General features: G+C 47.2%; 1 protein-coding gene across 3 annotated transcripts in view; it reads left to right on the top strand.

Moving 5' to 3' along the window:
* The window catches only part of FRMD4B (FERM domain containing 4B), a 144,364-nt gene that overhangs the window by 65,133 nt on the left and 60,357 nt on the right, over positions 1–18,874 (top strand). For all 3 annotated transcript variants that reach the window (XM_074602806.1, XM_074602807.1, XM_074602804.1), the window contains exons 2-3: positions 16,004–16,069; positions 16,834–16,928. In XM_074602806.1, coding sequence (XP_074458907.1) covers positions 16,004–16,069; positions 16,834–16,928 — 161 coding nt within the window. The remainder of the gene's footprint in view (positions 1–16,003; positions 16,070–16,833; positions 16,929–18,874) is intronic.

Below are 18,874 nucleotides of genomic sequence, written 5' to 3'. Positions count from 1 at the left end.
TGGGACTGGCTCTGGGCACCGCCTCCTGACAGCTTAGAGTTAAACTTGGCTTTACATGCTTCCAACAGCAGCTTTCCAAAGCTCTCTGCCAGACATATTTCCATTTGAGCTCATGATATAGCGTTTTCTGTTTGAGAGTTTATTCAAACAAAAATACAATTTTTTTTTTACCGCTCCTCCCTCTACCCTAGCAGACAAACTTCACAACCAGACTGTGAACTTCATCTCATTTCCTTCGGGGTGTTGCGGTGCCAGTTTCAAACAGTGCCTTCTATTCACTACCCACGTTGGCCTGTATAAATATTTTTTTTTCAATATGACGCAGTTCACAAAATACGTTAGATTTCAAATGTCGCTGGCGCCACTTTTCAGAACCAGGCTCCTACACAAATGTATTGCTGTGTGAACTTCCCTGGATAAGTCTCCATTTTAGTCTTGTGCAGAGGCTGGCCAGCCTGCTCTGACTGGACAAAAGGCTTATGAAAAGGCAAATTAAAAGTGTTTCAGGCACATGCTGTTTTTTCCATGCTTCACTCTTTGTCCTTCTGCGTGTTTAGCTTTCTGTCACTCCTTTTGCTAGCGCTGTTGTTGCAGTTCTTTGCAGTCTTGGATGGACTGTCCATGTGCTTAAAATAACACTGTGCTATCTTTGTCTCCTCGTTTTCTAAAAATCAGGCCACCCTTGTACAGTCTGCATTGCTTTTAAAACCTCTGAGTCATAATTAGTGATTAGTAATTCTACTAATCTTCTGTACAGATGGAGGCCAGTTCATTCTCAGAGACTGCAAAGAGGATAAAGCTATCAGTGCTGGAATATATTAGCTTAAATACCCTCCCACACACAAATACACATGTACACTTTTCCCTGCTAATTGGTCTGTCATTCATTTAAACACGCATCAACTCTGTGTGTTGGGGAAGGAGAGGTGGGGAGCATAAGGGTCATCAAAATGCTGAGAATAGCCTGAATGTGCTGTTTTGAGCCATTAAAAGCCATCATTGACAGTCCAAGCAATATTACATTCAAGACTGTGATGCTCCTGTGGTTGGTTTTCCAGCTGATGTAGAATAGGTGCTGTCCCGGTGATGGGTGTCCTGGTGTTGGGTGCCCCAGTGTTCATCTTCCTGCTCCCCATTGGGAGCAAACGTGCGGTGCCAGCAGAGCTGGGAGTGGTGAAGTTACTGCATACAGCACTAATAACGTGTAGCCGCTGCTAATTATGTGCTGTTTTCTGAGCATTCTGGTTTTACCTTTCATTGGGCCAGTGGTTTCTAGGTAGGGTGTTGTGGGCTGGGCAGAGGGTGTACGGCGTGGAGAAGGCCATGCTTGTTGGTATCCCATGCAGCAGTACTGGCATGTGCGTGGGTGAGGATGCCGAAGGACTGGGAGTGAAGAAGTGGGAAGAGCAGAAGAGGGCAGTGGAAGAATTACATAGTGTTAAATGTACAGGCTGTGCAAGTAAGGAAACAGAGGGGAGAGACCAGGGAATAAAAAAAAAAAAAAAATTATTCTGACCCCATTCAGGTGTATGTCAAAATCCCCAATGCTCCAAACTGAGCACAAACTTGCATGAAAGTGTGGGGAAAACAGGTAGGAAAAAAAGAGGCAGCAGAAGTGCAATAGGAAAGGAAAACTGAGGTTGTAGATGGATGAGAAGAAAACAAGGGGAACAGTCTCTCCAGAAAGGTGACTGCCCTAGGCAAAGAGGTCCCTATCATGCTGAGTGCAGAGTTGTTTGGCTGACGCTGGACTGGACATGTCTGGTTGCCACAGCTGTTTTGGGAGAGCAGGTATGTTGGTGTGGATGAAGCCCATTGGGAATCTGGTTGAGCAAGTGCACTCAGCAGACGTGCAAGTCGGTGTTTGGTAAGCCGTAGCGAAAGTGGGAGTGAGTAATTCCTCTCTAATATCAAGCACTTTGCATCTGTTCACCACATTCCGAGAGGCTGGGGTGTGCTGTGTTTGCTGTAGGGTTGCGTACCCTTTAGTGAGGAGTCACAGCACTGCCATCCCCAAACCCCAGCTCAGAGCTCTTCTGGTGGCCTCTGAACTGCAGAGACTTCTTCCTGCTCAACTCTTGCTGCTCCAACAGCTTCCTACTGCTGGAACTTCTTACGGGTAGGCTGTATTTCTTTTAAACTCTCTTTTTTCTTCTGTAGAAAAAACATCTGTGGCCCAGATCCCAGCTGAATTACACAGCCCCAATCTGTATTTGTTTGGAGGCCTCAGATCTTCTGAGGAGCTGTGCTCTTCCCCTCTTCCAGCTATTCCTGTCCTTATGGTTATCCCAGCAGGGCAGGACTTGGCACCACCCAGGTAACCTTCACGTCATTTCTCTAAGGAAAAATGACTCACTGTCTGTTTTTCATCTTATTTTTGGGCTTTGGAGTCTGTGTTTTGGAGACAAAACTGTCTCAGCTGCCACCCCTTAGGTTGCCAGTGCAGTCTGGACCAGCTGGCTTGACCTGACTTGGCATCCTCCTGATGTGGGGCCAGCTTATGGTTTTTTCATGAAACCTGTGATATTGAGCATTGTGTCGAGAGCTTTTGTAGTCTCCTGACTATAAGAACGTTAGCTTTTACGAAGTAACTTTGGGAAAAAGAACCACCTCTTTGTCTGCAGCTATTTAAAAGGTGGATATTTCATCAAAGCTAGTTCCTGTGCATTAAACAAGGAGGGCGAGACACCTCTGGCACCTCACTGCATCCCAGGTGTCTGGGGTAGCTGGGGTGAGTTGCCCTCTGGAGGTGTCTGGATTGCTGGTAATTTAGGGAGGCAGCCCCAGGCAGGGGGAGCAGAGCTGACTCACTTGTTTGATCCTGAGGACCAGGCAGCCCTGCTGCTCTTCCCAGCAGTGTCAGTAAGGCTCTGGCTTTACACAGGGCTTGTTGTTGGCCTCAAATGCTCAGTACATGGAGCCTCTTGTTTGGGGGAGTTTAATTGGACCAAGAGGGCTTGGTACCTCTAAGAAGTGGGAACCGTGTGTCTCTGATCAGGTGTTGCTTTCAAAAGTTTGACCCTGAGGTTCTTGCTTCCCGTTCTGATAAAAGCAAGTTTGTTTCAGGGTTTGAACTTAACTTTCTGTTAAAATAGATCCATGGATTATAAAAATTGGGGTGGAAAACTCTTCATGTCTTCATGGTTTGTCGTCTTTGAGCATAGTGAGCATAAATAACCAAAGAAGGGCATCCAGTTAAAGGGAAGAAGTCATTCTTGCTCCCAGGTGAGGTTGTCTTGTGCCCAGAGCTCCTCCCTGCTCTGGTAGTGTTTTCTGATGTTACCCCCTGGTCTGTATCTTCCAGCCTATGTTGGATGTTGTGGTCCTGGGCTGTGTTGTTCCCTTGACATCAATCTTCCTACCATAGTTTATGCAGCCAGAGGATGTGATTTAAAAGCTTGGGTACCCATACTCACATCACATAAAAGGAGATTAATAATGCTGAGCTGTGTTTGTGAAGGAGGAACAGTCTTGTCTCTTAGATTTTCAAGTAACTGCATGAGTGAATTTGAGATCTTGTGTACATGCCTGGAGGTCAGGTTGGAGCTCTGGAGGTTTACAGCCTCCTGGATTTGGGTGCACAGTTCTTCCATTTTCTGTTTTCAGAGAAAGTGGTGTTATATAGTTGTTTGACACCTGGAGGAGAGCTCAGTTTTTGTGCCTTTGTGTGATACCTGTGCTCTGTCTGACACAGTGTTGCTGTGGTATGTGAAGCCTTGTAGGTTGATGCACCAGAGCAGGAGAAATCAGAGAGAGGAGCTGTATGTCCTTTAAGTATAACTTGATGTTTTGCACACTGAAAACAGACCTGTGAAGGGAACAGCAGGTAGACGATTCTCTTCTAAACCTCTACCAGCAGCAAATTGCATGCCTGGAGACCAACCCTGATGCCAGAACAAATTCAGATGGACAGCCAAGGGGGTGCAAGGGGGTGTAAACTCTGTCCACACTCCCAGTTCCCTCCCCAATGTGTGGTAGCCTACATTGGAGGCACTGGCCCAAAGTGTGCTTTGGAAAGGAGCTGGGGGGATCCATTGAAACGCTGAACCCAGGGATACCTGTCACAGGAGGGGACTGTAGAGACGTGAGTGTGTAAAATGAGGGCAGGCACACCAAGAGGACAAGCTCTGGGTATCTTCACTTAGCCATAGACCTTCAGATGGGTGGGTGAGTGTCCCTGCTGCCGCGAGGCTCAGCCCCCACTCCTGGGGGTTGAAAGTGGAGGCGGCTTGAAGTTTGTATGGTGCCAAGTTTTAGCATAAAGGTCCCTTCTGTCCCCTGGGTGGGGAGGAAGAACTGGAGGGGTGATGACAGCTCCCAGCACACACAGAGCTGTTGGCGTGGGGGTCCTTGGCCAGCTGCCGTGGCACAGGGGGGTGGCAGGGACCCGTGGTCCCCCAGCGAGGTATCTCACTGCCCCATGGCTGGCACCTTATGCTATCTCTTAGATTGGTTACTGCTTTTTTTTTTTAAAACTTCATTTTGTTCCGTAATAGAGGGGTTAATATTACAAAGGAAAAAAGAAATAATTGTAATGGTTTCCCAGCTCACCTCCGCTTTTAACAATCACGTTTCAGCGTCTTGTGTCCCCTGACTCATGCTGGAAAGGCTTTTGTTTCTGAATCTGTAATCAAAGCAACAAATGTGAAGGTCACTTCCTTGAGATTATATGGCAACGGAAGAAGTCCGGGATCGTGTCTCCCTTCTTCCCCCAGCTTGAATGTACAGAAAACATGAAGGCTTAGTACATGCATGCTGTTGAGTACTTCTTGGGTTTCTCCAGTCCTTTTAAACCAGCAGGGCGTGTGACTTGGAGGTAAGAGGCTATATTTTAATTTCTGATGCTTAGCAGTGGCAGATAACATTGTTTAGTGCCGTTACGTTGTGCCCCCACCTAAACATTGAGCTGTGAGTGCAGGCAAGCAGGCAGCCCGAAAGCAGCACGGGCAAAGTGAGTTTGCTTTGGGGTAGTTCAGAAGTGCAGGCTGAAACCTTTCTGCTTGCTCGTTTCTTTGCCCTGGAAGATCAGTCCATAAAAATTTCTTTGCATCTTTTGCACTCCGTTGTGGAGATAAGGGGCTGTTTGTTTACTCCCAGCATTTACAGCTGCTTTTTCCTGCCTTTGTGGTAAGTGCTGCCTTAGGAAAGTGCTGAATCCAAGCTTGATTCTGGTAACTTTGCAGCTGGAGAGCAGGTCTGTAGTGTCTGATTACAGAGAAAACCTATTTTCAGAGGTTACCCTTATAGGCTGCTCTGAGATATGATTTAAATCGAACAAAGCACAGATTCATAAGTCCCCAGGAAAGGCAGTCAGTGCCTGGTACAGTAGCTCCTTTCAGCATGTTATTAAGTGTCTCATCAGTAAGGTCCCCACCCCTCTTGCCCAAAAAAAAAAACAAACCCTTGTGAAGAGGTTGGCACTGGAGACGCAGCAGTGCACATGGAGCTTGTTAACGGCTGTTGAGAAAAGAGTCTTTGATCCAAAGGGCTTGTTTTTCTTTAAAAGCGGAGCGGTCCAAATCTGTCAAACCCCGCGAGTGCCTGGCAAGGTGCTGGTGGCAGGGCAGGCTGGCTCCTCACCGCAGAAACACCACTCAGCGCCCGGGGCAGCCAATACCCACTATTTTGACTTCTTCCAAAGAGCTTAGGATTTCAGGCTCTGCTTGTTTTATTTGCTTACTCTTTGCGTTTTTTTGTGGTGTTTTTTTTTTTTTTTTAGAGTTACAGAAGTTAAAGGCAATTCATATGGACTTGTGATATAGCCTTTTTTCTTTTTAATTATTTTTCATCATCTGCTTACCTAATGTCTGTTCAAGGCTGGTGTCTGGGTTTCCCGAGGGGCTGCTGCCAAGTGTGAGAGTGGCTAGAAAAGTCCAGGGGGAGCATGGGGATAGGATGGGGGATGTGCTGGGGGCAGTTACCTCAATGGGCTGGGGGGTAAGAGATGCAAGATGCCCCCGGAGGATGTGGTGCTGCTTGGAGAGGGTGGCAGGTACTTCATCAAGGCTTGCTCTGCCTGTCTCCTGCCTCAGGAGTCTTCCCACAAAAAGCCAACCAAGGGTGGTGGTGGTGGAGAAGGAAGAAGTGCAGTGGGAGGGGATGGAGGAGCAGCCTTTAAGAAGCCATCAAAGAGATGGGGGAGAGCTTCAGGGCTGGGGAGAGGTAAAGAGGCATCAAGGGCAGGCTGTTGGATCCCTAGGGATGAGAAACTCTTCTCTAAAGGGATTTGTTTTAGTCTTCTGTAACTATTCCCATAACAGGGAAAGCTGAGTTTCTGTTTCAAGGGGGTTAGGGATGGCTTCTGGGGGGGGAGGTGGCGGTGAGTAAAACACAGGAAAAGTTACCAGCAGCTCTGTGCAGAATATCTCCTGACACATGTGTTGTAGAGACTTAAGGAAAGAAGCAGGAGCTTAACTGATTTGCCTCTGACCTCCTGGTTGAGGAGTGAAGGTCAGGGCAGGTCGCAGGAGGGCAGTCCGGTCCTGCCCCCCAGTGGGTACCACTCGTTCAAGGGCAGAGGATGCTGCTGTCTCCACACAGTGCCCTTTTCTGGGGCCAGCACTGCATTTGCTCCGTTGGGTAGCGTCAGGAAGGCTCTCTGATCCCACAGGATCTTTTTTTCCCCCCAAGTTCCCAGGAGATTGCACTGGAACAAAACATCACCATGGGCTTGTGTGCAGTAATGAACTGACTGCAGTGTCTCAGTGCTGCTGGTGATAAGCATGTCTCCACCAGACACTAATTTATTAGCTGTGTTCTGCCAAGGAAAGCAGATGTTGGATGAAGTATTTCATTGACTTGATATTTGTGGCAGATTTGCACTGATTGTTTCCTATTAATTTTCCTGATTTTTAGGATTAGCTGTAGAGTTGCCTGTCTATTATTTTCTTGCTGTTATTTTAAGTACATTGCAAAGCAGTAGGAATGGCAACATCGGCACTTGTGGAATGACATGACCTGTTTGAGAAACATTTCAGTTTTGAATATGAGACACCTTTATTTACTATAAGGAGAATACTGATGCAACAAGGGGGCTGTTCCTTCAAGAGGATAGCTAACCTCTCCCCCTCTGTCAGAGGGACTCAGCATCTACTGATAACACTGCTGGCAAGATCCCGTGGCCTTTAGCAGTGTCAGGAGAGGTGAAATGCTTTCTGGATGCCGCTTGTCAGCTGAGAAGTATGGGGCCAGCAGAGCCATGAACCAGTACATCCCGGTTTTGTACCTTGCATGTTCCTGGTAGCGTCCAAAAAGCAGCAACTCTCCTGTTTATATTTTGCTCTTGGCAAAGGGCTTTATCTCCTGGCTGGGATACTGTATTTATTATTTTGAGGAAGACTGAATTAATTTGTTCCCTGGATTTTCATCTGTCAGTGTTTTTGGTTTTGGTTCTTTTATTAGTTTGCTCATAATTACTTCTGAGCATTGCGTTTCAGCATTTTGGAAGAGGAGGATGAGATTTAGAGCCCCACGACCTGTTCCAGTCAGTGGGATCTTTCTAATGACTGCAAGAGGCTGTGCCTGTTGTCCTGTACAAATCAGCAAACCATCAACAAAGCAAGTGAAAGAGTCTCTTAGATCTGCCATCCCCTGCAAGGACAAATAGTAGAACAAATCGGAAAAAGGAGAATCGCACGGAAAAGTGTGTTGGCACTTGGCCCTGAAAAGCCACAGTGCCTGCAGTGAGGGAGAGCACTTGGGCTGTTGCTTTGCCAGACTTTTTTACAGGCTCAGCTGGTGGGGCTTACATGAAAGTCAGTTGACGCTCTGCAGGAGCCAGTTTTTTCATCATATCTTCAGTTCATGTGGCTATTTTAGGAAGGTGCCATGCAACCCGGAGAGCCTCCCAGCCCCCTGTTCTAGGCACTGTGTTTTATCTCCAGCTCTTTGCCAAACTTCAGCAGAGCCAACATTTCCATGGAAAGCATTATCAAAGGGGTATTTGTACCAGCTCACGCTTAAGTCAGTTTTCTCCAGCCTGTCTCATCTTAAAACATTATTTCTCTGCACATTGCATTCAGTCTGGTCTCGAAGCGTCTGTCCCCGCCTGGCTGCTCCTGAGACTAGGGGCATGGGGACACCCTGAGGTCAGGAATGGCTCTGTACAGTCCCTGCAGGTAAACACCCCATGGGTGTTGGGATGGGAGTGTGCAGAGCCACGGTGCACTCTGCAGCCCTTGGGAAGAACAGGGATGGCACTTGGAGTCACTCTGATGAGGTGAGATGAGTCCTACAAGGTGGCTTGCCATAGCACAAAGGGTTGGGAGACATGGCCAGCCACTTCAGTGCATCGCTGGCTATTTAACATTAAGCAGAATCTGGCTTCTGTTAAGGTTAATAGCAAGATAACAAATGATTTAAGGCAAAATCCTGGCCCTATTAAAGTTAACAGCAAAATTCATTGACTACATTGGAGCCAGGACTTCAGCCAAAGGTTTTTTTTCTTTATGACTTGAAGATTAGGAAGGAGAGGCAGTATGTCTGGAGACATGGTGACCCCTTGTAAAGCTGGTGGAAGCTGTGTGGTTGCCTTGGAAGGGATCAGGGCAAGTTTATCTTGTCCACATGAGTCACGCTGTGGTGCTGCAGCAGGGAACCCATCAGCCCATGGGGAAACCTGAGTTTTTGGGCCCAAAACCTTGAGGTTTTGGACCCAGAGCCAACCCTTTGTGTTTTCTGGGAGGTATCAGGGAGTCCAGGAGACTTTGAGGAGAGGGTGGCCATGCAGAAGAGACATCACAGGGGGGCTTTTGTGCTGCACCCCTTGCTGGCAAAGGAGGTGGTGGAGAGGTGCACAGTGGGGTGCGATGTGGCAGTGGGATGGAGGCATGTTTCCCTTCCCCAGATCTTCACCTGTGGGAGGGTAGAACATTTCCAACCGCCCACCCATCTGTTTCCCCCTGAGCATCTCCCACAATGGGACACTCTGTGACAGGCACCTACACTGGGTCAGGGAAGACCCATCAGTTGCAGACAGGATGACAAGAAGTGTGCATCAAGGCACTTCTGGAGACCTACGCAGATCCTTTAAAAAGTTTCCATAGGAATGCTGGTATAAAACCAAACTCCTGTTTGTTATTTTTCTGCTTATTCCTTAAAGCTTTGAGCAACTCCGAGTGCTGGAACATGACGAGGCTTTGCTCTCCCAACAGACACACCAGGAAACTCTGAGGTCATTTCAAGCATTATAACTTTTTCCCCTCTTCCCCCCAGCTGCATGCAGGCCCCTTCCTTCCAGAAGGACAGGCACAGGCTTTTATTTTCCTTAGATGTGTGTAGTTAGGGCAGCTCCATATTGCAATACATTCTTAAATCTTATTTCATATTTTTATCAAGCCATGCACATTTACAGGCCAGACGTAAGCCAGCCGGTTGTATCAAAGTCAATGAAGCGATGCTGATCTAAGGCAGCTGAGGATCTGATCCTAAATGCCTTCAGGATTGAAGGGAAAAAAAAAAGTCTAAATGCTGAGGTCAGTGTAGGGGCTTCAATATTAAGCTTTGAAATCTCTTACAGGCTTACGAGTTACGGAAGAGGGGTTAGGGGAAAAAAAAAAAGCTTTACAGGAAATTACTGCTGGTTAACTGCAGCTCAGGTAGGGATTTTGAGATGAAATTCTCTTTTAAGTGCAAGGCTGGTTCTCTGGGCTCCTCCACCTGCAAAGAAGCCCTGCTGCCTCTGAGTCACTGGTCAAACGCAGGACAGCAGGATTTTGGGGGCCCCCCTATTCCACAGGCTTTTGTGGAAGCTGGGCCTTTGTGGCAAAAGGACGGCACGTCCCAACTGACCACTGACTCTTGTGAGTGGGAATATTGCTCTTTTGGTTTTTGTAATCTATATGACTTTCTTCGGCTCTGTGACTTGACTAAGCCTGTGATGTGGCTGTTTCAGGAATAAATGAGCCAACTCTTACAACCTGTGTTTTAATGACGCACTGCAGCCCAATTTTTCACTTTTAAAACTGCAGGTTTAAGGCTTTGTGTGCTGGCCACTTATCTAGTGAAAATGGTTCCCCTTTCTTTCTCATCACTGGATGCATCAGTGCAGTTTTTTCTATTCCTGTAAAAAATCTTCTGGAGCTTACCTGCCAGTGAAGGCTGATTTCCTGTGGTTCCCCTGTGAGGAGCTTATGGAAATAACATGCGCAGTTCTGTGCAGCTGGGACCAAATCCCCGGTGCCACACTTGGGTGCTTTCTGGGCAGAGCCCAGTAACACCTGTGCCCGAGCAAAAGAGTTTATCTGGATGGGGCTTTGAGTGACCTGGTCCAGTGGGAGGTGTCCCTGCCCATGGCAGGGGGGTTGGAACTAGATGATCTTTAAGGTCCCTTCCAACTCTAACCATTCTATGATTCCATGGTCTTGAGAGGAAGGGAAGAGGAGAGCTGGGGGAAGAGGTTTGCTACTTCCAAAAGATTTCTTGTGGAGTTCAGGATATTAAAGATGTGAAGCCTCACTAGATGGGGGGGTGGTTTTAAAGCTTCCAGAAACTCATATTGACATGGATGCAGGCCCCCGGCATAGCCATCCTGCCCCTGGGCTGGTTGCAGTTACCCATTGGTGCAACGCGGTTGTGCCAGAAGCATGTGAATGTGGGCTGCTGACGCCCAAATCATGGCCCATCCCAAAGGAGCGCAGCTGGGATACATGCATGGACTGCTGAGCATTTTGGTGGTAGAAACAGTTCCCAATTTTGTCTCAACTATGTGCAGTTTATGTATAATTCTCTCTTACTTCGGCCACAGAGTTGTTAGGGTTTGGTGGTTTTTTTTGGCTTTCCCTGGTAGTGAAGACTCCAGACCTTCTTAAAACAAAAAGGCTTAAAAATAGGAGTTAGTGACAGATATGGCCAGCTACACTAAGCGATGTCTCTGTAATTTGCCCAGTTCTGGGAGGTGAAATCTGGTCTGGAGGGAGTACAACACATTTGGGTTTGCATCTGACCCAAACCCTTATTTACTTCCCATTCCTAAACTATGCTTCAGGAGATACGGTATTCTGGCAGCTTTTTTTAAGCATAAATTTTTTGAGGTTTCCTGTTTACACCCTGTCTAATTACTTTTTTCTCTTTCTTATTTTTTCCTAAGTGGATGACACACATGGATGTCTAAAAATATTGCATGTAACAACCAGCTTCGAATAAGAAGGATGTTTCTGCTGAAGAGAAATAGCATAAATATCCTGCATATGTTTGCTTTCTTTTTCCCCCAAGTAAATATTCAGGCTCAGGATATCACAGGGAATTGGTTTAAATAGCCAAGAAATAGGCTTTTTCTCTGCCTTGTTGTTTTTTGGTTTTTTTTCTTTTCAAAAGGACTGATGTTTTGGAAAATGCTTCCATGATTTTAGGTGGAGAATTTGTTTTAATTTTTGTGTCACAAATGAGATGGAGGAAAAAATGGGGATTTTTTTCCAGCTAGATGAAACTTTTCTGGACATTTTAACCTGCTGTATAGAATTACAGTCTCACCCTGTACTTTAATTTCCACACATGGAGATTCTGAGAATTGTGCGTTTCTCTTCCTTTATCTTCCTTTTTCATTGAAGATCTGGGTAAATCAGCTTCTTGCTGAAAGTCTGGAAGTTAGGAGGGCTGCAGAAGTGCATTGATACCAAAATATTACATTGGGCAGTGTTTGTTCTCCTTTTCATTCCTCTCCATGTTTGAGTTTTTATTGCTTACTTGTGCACAGAGCATACAAGTGACTCTGGGATGCTGGATTCTTATTTTTTCCCAGTATCTCAGTATGGTTTTGCTAAAAATGAGGCTGTGTTGCATTGCTCTGCTAATTTCTTATTAGGAATGGGATGTAAGGATACTTCATTAATTTTATGCTGCTACTTCTTTTACTGGATAATAGCTTGAGTATTTGCAGGCTTTTAAAAATAACTGCTAAAAAGACCAACTTGGGGGCATGTTGCAAAAATATAACAAAATCGTTCATTTGTACAGACAATGCAAAATCAATGAGAATAAGCTGAAAACATAGATGTGTGCATATATATCTCAAGACTGCTCACGCTGCCTCTTAACTGAGCCAGACAGCTGTGCTCATCTCGTGATGGATTGGTCCAGCTTCATAGAAAATCAATTATATTGTTCAGATTAGTGAGGCGTACTGAATTAAAGATGAAAATGTATCTGCAAGGGGCTCTCGGGCGTTGGGTCTCTGACGAGGAGGACCCCAGCGCCCTGAGAGCTGGGGAGTCAAACGTGGGTCTCTTTCCAGAGCCCAAGGAAATATGTCTGTGAGCGGATGTGCTGCGGGGAAATAAATCACACTCGTGTGTCATCGGGGGAGTTAGAAACGAGTCCTTTGTTGCTTCAGCTCTAGAAGCTCAGGGTCTCTGGTTGCTGAGCTGGAGGCACCCTTCCATGGCCAAATACATGTCCTGCGATGCTATGGTGGTGAAGTCCTCTTTTTGAACTCCCCAGCTCATCTTCAGGCAAGAGGAGAGGACCAGACCATCGATAGCCGTGTTGAGCGTGTGGTGTTGCTGCACCACAGTCATGTCACACCTCTGTGTCACTGCACTGGGACAATACGGGGCCAGGGGAAGTTGACTGATACTCCAAAGTTTGTGAGGTGGTCTTGCGGCTGCGATAGCCTCTGAAGTTTTTGGTTCTGGCCCCTGTACGAACGAGGCTTGGAAAATGTGAGTATTGTCTTGTATATAGGAGTCCTGTCTGCACAGGGGGGAAGCTCCATGTGAGGAGAGAGCTGTCTCCTGGAGATGACCTCTCTGGTGGGCAACATTCCTGATGCAGGATGGGCTTGTGTTGCTCTGTGATAGTAATTGGGAGTGATTTTCTTGTGATTGTGTTTGTAAGTACGGAGTAAGCCAAGTGAAGTGCTCTCTGCCCCATCAGGAATGGGGTGGGGATACTTGGAGAGAGCTCTTCAACAGCTGCAGAAACCAGGGCGCTGGTTGCTGAAGCCGTGGGTCTGCAAGAGGAGGATAAGGGCTGATGTTTGGACTGTCCTGGTTACTGCGGCTTTGTTTAGCGGCTGGAGCCTGCAAATGCAAAGCTGGTAGTCACCCTGCTAGATTTGTGTTCCTCGACCGAGCTGTGGGTGCCACACAGTGAGTATCCATGTTGTGCCCCTCAGCCCAGATGGAGAAGGCATCTTGGCAGGGGTGTAGCACTCAGGTGGGCATGCATGGGCTGGGGTGGGGGGGCAGAGGGGTGCAAGCAGCAAATAGAAAGGGCTCCAGAGACCCCCGCCTTCTTTCTTGAGCTATAGGCAGCAGCAGACACTTCATGGCCCTGGACAATACTGTCGTATCCCACCATGTGACAGAGCGTTCCTGGGGTGACACGAGCCCATTGCCACATGGGGATGTCCACGGGAGCTGACAGTTTGTCACAGGAACAGCATTTCACTATGCTTTATTACCAAACAACCTGGTGTTTTCTGCACCTTCTTGATTGAGCTTTCCAGTACTCTGGGAAGCAGCTGTATGATTTCTTCTGACATGAGATTCCTGGAGACTCAGGTCCTAAATGTTATCTGTATCTATATCTGTAAATCAGACTTTTAAGCTGTGTCCTTATGGTTTCTCATCAATAAAATCAGGGATAACTATATCTTGCCTATCTTCAGGGGTGTCAGGAGGTTTAATTACTTCTAAGGTGCTTTGCAATTACTTTTGATAGCTGAATAGAAGCACAGATTATGGTTGGTATTTCTTTTATGTTTTAATCTTCCCAGCAACCTTCCTTTCTCCGCAGCAAAAGGCTTTGTGGATGTGTTTGCTATAATAGAAACCTTTTTTACTTAACAATAGACAACCAAGGCAATTAAAACAGTCAGAAGTGATTAATGTGATTTCACTGGGCGAAAGCTAAAGCAGCTAGCAATTAAATAATGGCAACCCTTGTGCTATCTCAGAGCAACAGATGGGAAATGATTTAAAAACACTATTGGATCAGACACTTCGCAACAGGGGCAGATTGGTAACAGTATGTCAGAGCCAGAAATATGCACCACCTTGAAGGGTGTGCTGATGACATGATTAATTGATGGTAACATGCAACTTATTTATGATGGTGCAGTGGCAGACCTGCAGCTCTCAGGAACGAATGGACCCATGATCAGATCATAATGGATTTGAGGGCTCCAAGCGGTGTGTTGGATGAGTGGATGAATGGCAGGGAGCGCACTGGAAGCTGGAATGGGGATGCTGCAGCTTTGCTCCCAAAAGCTGAAGGATAAAGTGCTGGAAGGTGGTACCCTGCTGGGAGCATGGGCCTGGGGCTGGTGCAGCTTTGGGCTGATGCCTGCTGGGGGTGCAGCAGCGTGGGGTGAGGCCGTGGTTTGCACAGGGGACATCGCTGCCATGTCCGCAATGGTGCGGTCTCTGCTTTGCACTTCTGCATGCACAGCAGGTCACTCTTCATCTGGCACTGCTGTACAAATTCATGTTCACAGCAGTAGGAGAAACTAAAAGGAAGGGGTTTCTTCCAGCTAGACTCACTCTGCAAATGGTCCTTTTACCACTGTTGCTGTTTTGATGAGTGATGTGATGATACATGTTTGGTTAGTGCCACCAGTTGCCAGCACTGGTGCCACAGATGCCATAACTATGTCTTCCCAGACACGAGACAGAGTTGTGCCCGCAGATGCTTGTCTCTGACCTGTCTGCAGAGCTCCTCAGGAGGGGACTCCCTCCAGGGTTTTGGTCAAAATGAGCTCAATTAGTTGTAACAATAAAGCTTTGTTAATTTGGCTTCTTGTGGCTGACTGCTGACAGAAGAGGCTGTGTCTCGGCAGCCCTCGCTGTGCAAACAGCTGGGCGTTGAAACGGGGGCAGCCCCAGGGGGAGGTGGGAGGCCTCTTTTCAGTTATACTGCAATCAGGTATAAATTGTATTTATTTTTAAGTCTTATAAGGTTCGGATGTGTAGCATCCTGGGGCAGGAGGTGATGAGGGGGTGCTGGTGGCAGCAGAGCACAGCCTGTCCTTGTCCCCATCCCTGCAGAGCCAGAGGGATGTGAAAGGAGAAACGGCTGTGTGTTGCTGTTTAATCCCTCCGGGAGCCCCTATCTAAGCAAACCACCCTCGGCCTCTGCTCACAGCTCAGAATTTATAGTCTACGAGAAGCTTCTGCTGTCAGGAAAATGAGTTACCCTGAAGCTGGGAGAATAAATATAAAAGCCAGGTTTCCTTCACCAGCTCTCGCCCAGAGAGTGCTACGAAGCTGGTTCTCGACAAAGACAGCAAGAGGTCCATAATTAGAACAAATTTTAAATAATGTAAAATCTTTCATGGAAATGCATTAGATTTCAAAGGGCAGATATTAAAAGGGCCTAATGTGCAGCTATTTCTGAATTGCTGTCCTCTTAAAGAGAGAACGATGCGTTGTTTCTAAGAGATAAATGTGATACGAAGTAAGCGGTCCAGATACAATGTCAAAGGTTGCAAAGCTCATCCTGTTCTTAATCCTTCACTTCAAGCACCTGTCTTGGCATGTGCAACCACTTATATGAGAATCCTATGGAGGCAATGATTTGTAATGATTGTGAGAAGTTATTCAAAGGAGAGCATTAATGGGCTGGTAGAGACTCCATCCTGACTGGAGACCAGGTTCTCTGTCAACAGACCAATCTGGGCATCATCCCGAGGGAGGGCTGGATAGATGGGGGTTTCATGGGTCCCCGGTCATCTCTGCTCCTCGCCGGAGCAAAAGGCCGTTGCTGAAGTGGCTATGGTACTAAACAGGCTGCTTCATCCTCAAATTAAATTCTCACAGCACTTATGTCACTTCTACCTGATCCTGAGCACTGCGAAGCACCCTTCATTCTGGCTTGAAGGTGATGGGAGCGGAGAGTGCTGAGGCAGCTCCCCAGACAGAGTCCTTGGAGAAGGACGGAGCTGATTCCCTTATCAGTGCAGATTAAACGTGTGCTACGCACTGTCCTTCCCCTGAGCCGCAGGTGGGCAAGTGCAAGCCAGGAAAGGTCCTGCTGTCCCTCAGGGGCTGTGTTGCTGTCTTTGCAGATGACAGAGGGCCGGCACTGCCAGGTGCACCTCCTCGATGACAGGAACTTGGAGCTGCTGGTTCAGGTAAAGACCCCGCTTTTTTTGGGTACTGGTTGCACGGTGCCAGATCTCTCTGCCTATTTTCTTTGGCGGTGCTATTGCCGTGGGCTGACGCATAAGCAACGTTTGAAGAAAAGTTGTATCTCTTACTGGAGCAACTCATAAAAGTGGAAGAAATGGGTATGAGTTCAGGCACGCACGTCCCTCCTCAGACCTGAATTAGCGGGAGGGTTTCCTTTGGACATTGGTGCACAGTGGGCAGAATATCTGCCATCAGTTCTGCATTCAGCTTTTCATCTGTTTTTCCCAAAATTCATAAAGTATATTAAATGCACACCTCTTGGTGGTGCTTTTTGTAATTTAGAAGGGAAGAAAAGTCTGTATTTTTTGGGACGTGTTTTCTTCCCATAACAGAACCCAAAGCATGAGATCTTCCAGTACGTAATATTTTCTTTGTTGAAAAATCCCTCCTGCTGTAAGTGCAGGAAAGCCTGAGCTTCCACATTTCTCCCCAGAAAGAGGAAAGCAGCGGTTGGTCCGTGTGTTTGAGCTTGATGTGGTGGGTTAAGTACATAATTGCCTCTCTGTGCTCCACATGCCCTGCGGCTCCACAGAGACATCGTATCCGACTGCCCCAAGTCTGATGGAGCCACTTCTGTATTGAGTTGTACAACAGGGGTTTAACTTGGCTGTGTGTGCTTAACTGTCAGTATTTGCAGTGAAAATTTTTATTATATATGGAAAAACCTGGACTGAAATGCATTAAATAATTTTCATTCTTTCAATAGCCCAAACTTTTGTCTCGGGAGTTACTGGATCTGGTGGCCTCACACTTCAACCTGAAAGAAAAGGAGTATTTTGGGATAACGTTTATAGATGATACGTAAGTATGTTCATTTATTTTGAACAGCTGTGTGATTATTGCGATGTGAAACCTTATCCCTGCTCAATGTGATGGAAAAATGACTTTCATTTGAAGAAGAAAGAATTCCTACCTTGTGCTTGTGCTGCTTAGCTGAGGAAAGGGGAAGGCACAAAACAGAAAATATTTGGAAAATATCTTCTGGGCACGAACCAGAGAATACTTGTAAAATACATTCCTGATGCTTTCACTTCTCATGTTTGTCTCACAAGGTGGAAAATATTGATTCAGCAATAATTTCCCACGTGAACACCCTCAGCTTTCCTACTCTGTGCTTTTAGTAGCAACAAAAAGCTCTTGCGTTTATTTTCAAAATGAATTGCTCCTATTGCTTTGCACTTTAATCTCAAATGTATTATTGAGTCTTTTAAACCCAAACTTCCCTAACAGCAGTGAAATATGAAGTTAGTCCTTCTCGTAAACAGCTTTCTCTCTAGTTTCCCTATTGCTTTTAGATACCCAAGCTGTTCTGCAGACTACCAGAAAGAGCTGCAAAAGCAGCAAATGCTCAAAATGCACAACCCTCCCTTCCCGGCAGCTGGACTAATGCAAGTGTGTGCCGATGTTGGATGTAGCATGTCACTGCCAATGCCCCTTCCCTGCCACCTTCTGCCAGCAGCTGCCGCCAGGCTGGATGAGATGCCGTGGCCAGGCTCCGGAGTGCCACGGGAAACCTGCTTCCGTGGCATTAACCCGGAGTCATCTGGGTTAATTGAAATCTAAGCTGGTGTTTTAGACTCATCTGGCAGCATTGCACTGAAATGCTTCCCCACGCCAGCTGGGTGCAGGACTGAAGCCCGCAGGCAGGACCAGCGTCTCCAGAAGTGTCACCTTCAGCTCCCCAAAGAGCTGGAGCCAGGGCAGTGGGGAGGTGAAGTTGTGCATTAATGGATCCCCTAAATAAACCTCTTCTTGTCTAATGGGAATAATAATGGTCCCTGCTGCTCTCTGTTACTGCTTTTTACGGTGTCCTGGATGGAAGCATTCTCCTACAAACCACATCGGAGCCGTGTTTGGGGCCCCGGCCGAGGCAATTCCTATCTGCAGGTGCAGGACTGGCCCCAGGGAAAGGGCTGGTGTTTATGGAGCTGGTCGGAGCCACTCGCTCTGGGGCCCTGACCGCAGGGGTGTGTTATTTTTACCAGCCACTCTCATCTTGGGCTCTCCCTATAATATTTTTGCCACATCCTTCTCCTTTCAAGTGCTGGAAAATACTTTCTTTCAGCTCTTCTGTAAATCCCTTAAGGATGCTGTTTGTACTTGGCTTATTTCCATACACACACCCCCCCCCAGAAGACCAGAAGAGCTGCCATGAAATTCTTCTGGAGGTTTTTGGTTGCTGGCGCTCCCTCACGATGAGCTTTAAAGTGCTGCCAGGGGATTACCTAAAAGCTGTTGGCATCCCCAGAAATGCCAGTGGGGATCCAGAGGCTGTGCGTTGGGTGTACAGGGCTGGGCTGGGTGCTCAGAGGGAGTCTGTGGCCTCTGGAGGGCACCCATGCCCCAGCCTTTCAGGGCAGCCACAGGTTCCTGCTCTCCCCCTCGGCCCCAGGGCCCTTAGGGAGGTTATTGGGGTTTGGAGGGTTTTAGTTTTATTTCTGGCTTCCTTCACATTTCAGTCGGAGAAGCTGCTGCAGAGAGAACTGTGTTTTAGACACCTGCCTCATTAAATGAGTGTGCCAGTGGTACATCTCTGCCCTGAAACAGGGATTTATGTCTTGCTGGGACTGGGGACGGTGCAGAACACCTCTGCTGCAGGCAAACATCCAGCCTCTGCTGCTGATCAGATCCCCCCCCGCCACCCCCGGCTAGCCGTGAGAAGTCAATGGAAGCATCCCCATTTTTAGCAAAGGAGAGTATTTCAATATTTATTTTTTCTGTGTGCTGTGACTTTTGTGCTGCAGCTG

This window comes from Larus michahellis, chromosome 10 (assembly GCF_964199755.1).
Source record: "Larus michahellis chromosome 10, bLarMic1.1, whole genome shotgun sequence".
Lineage (NCBI taxonomy): Eukaryota > Metazoa > Chordata > Aves > Charadriiformes > Laridae > Larus > Larus michahellis.
This window is presented reverse-complemented; position numbering and strand designations above follow the sequence as displayed.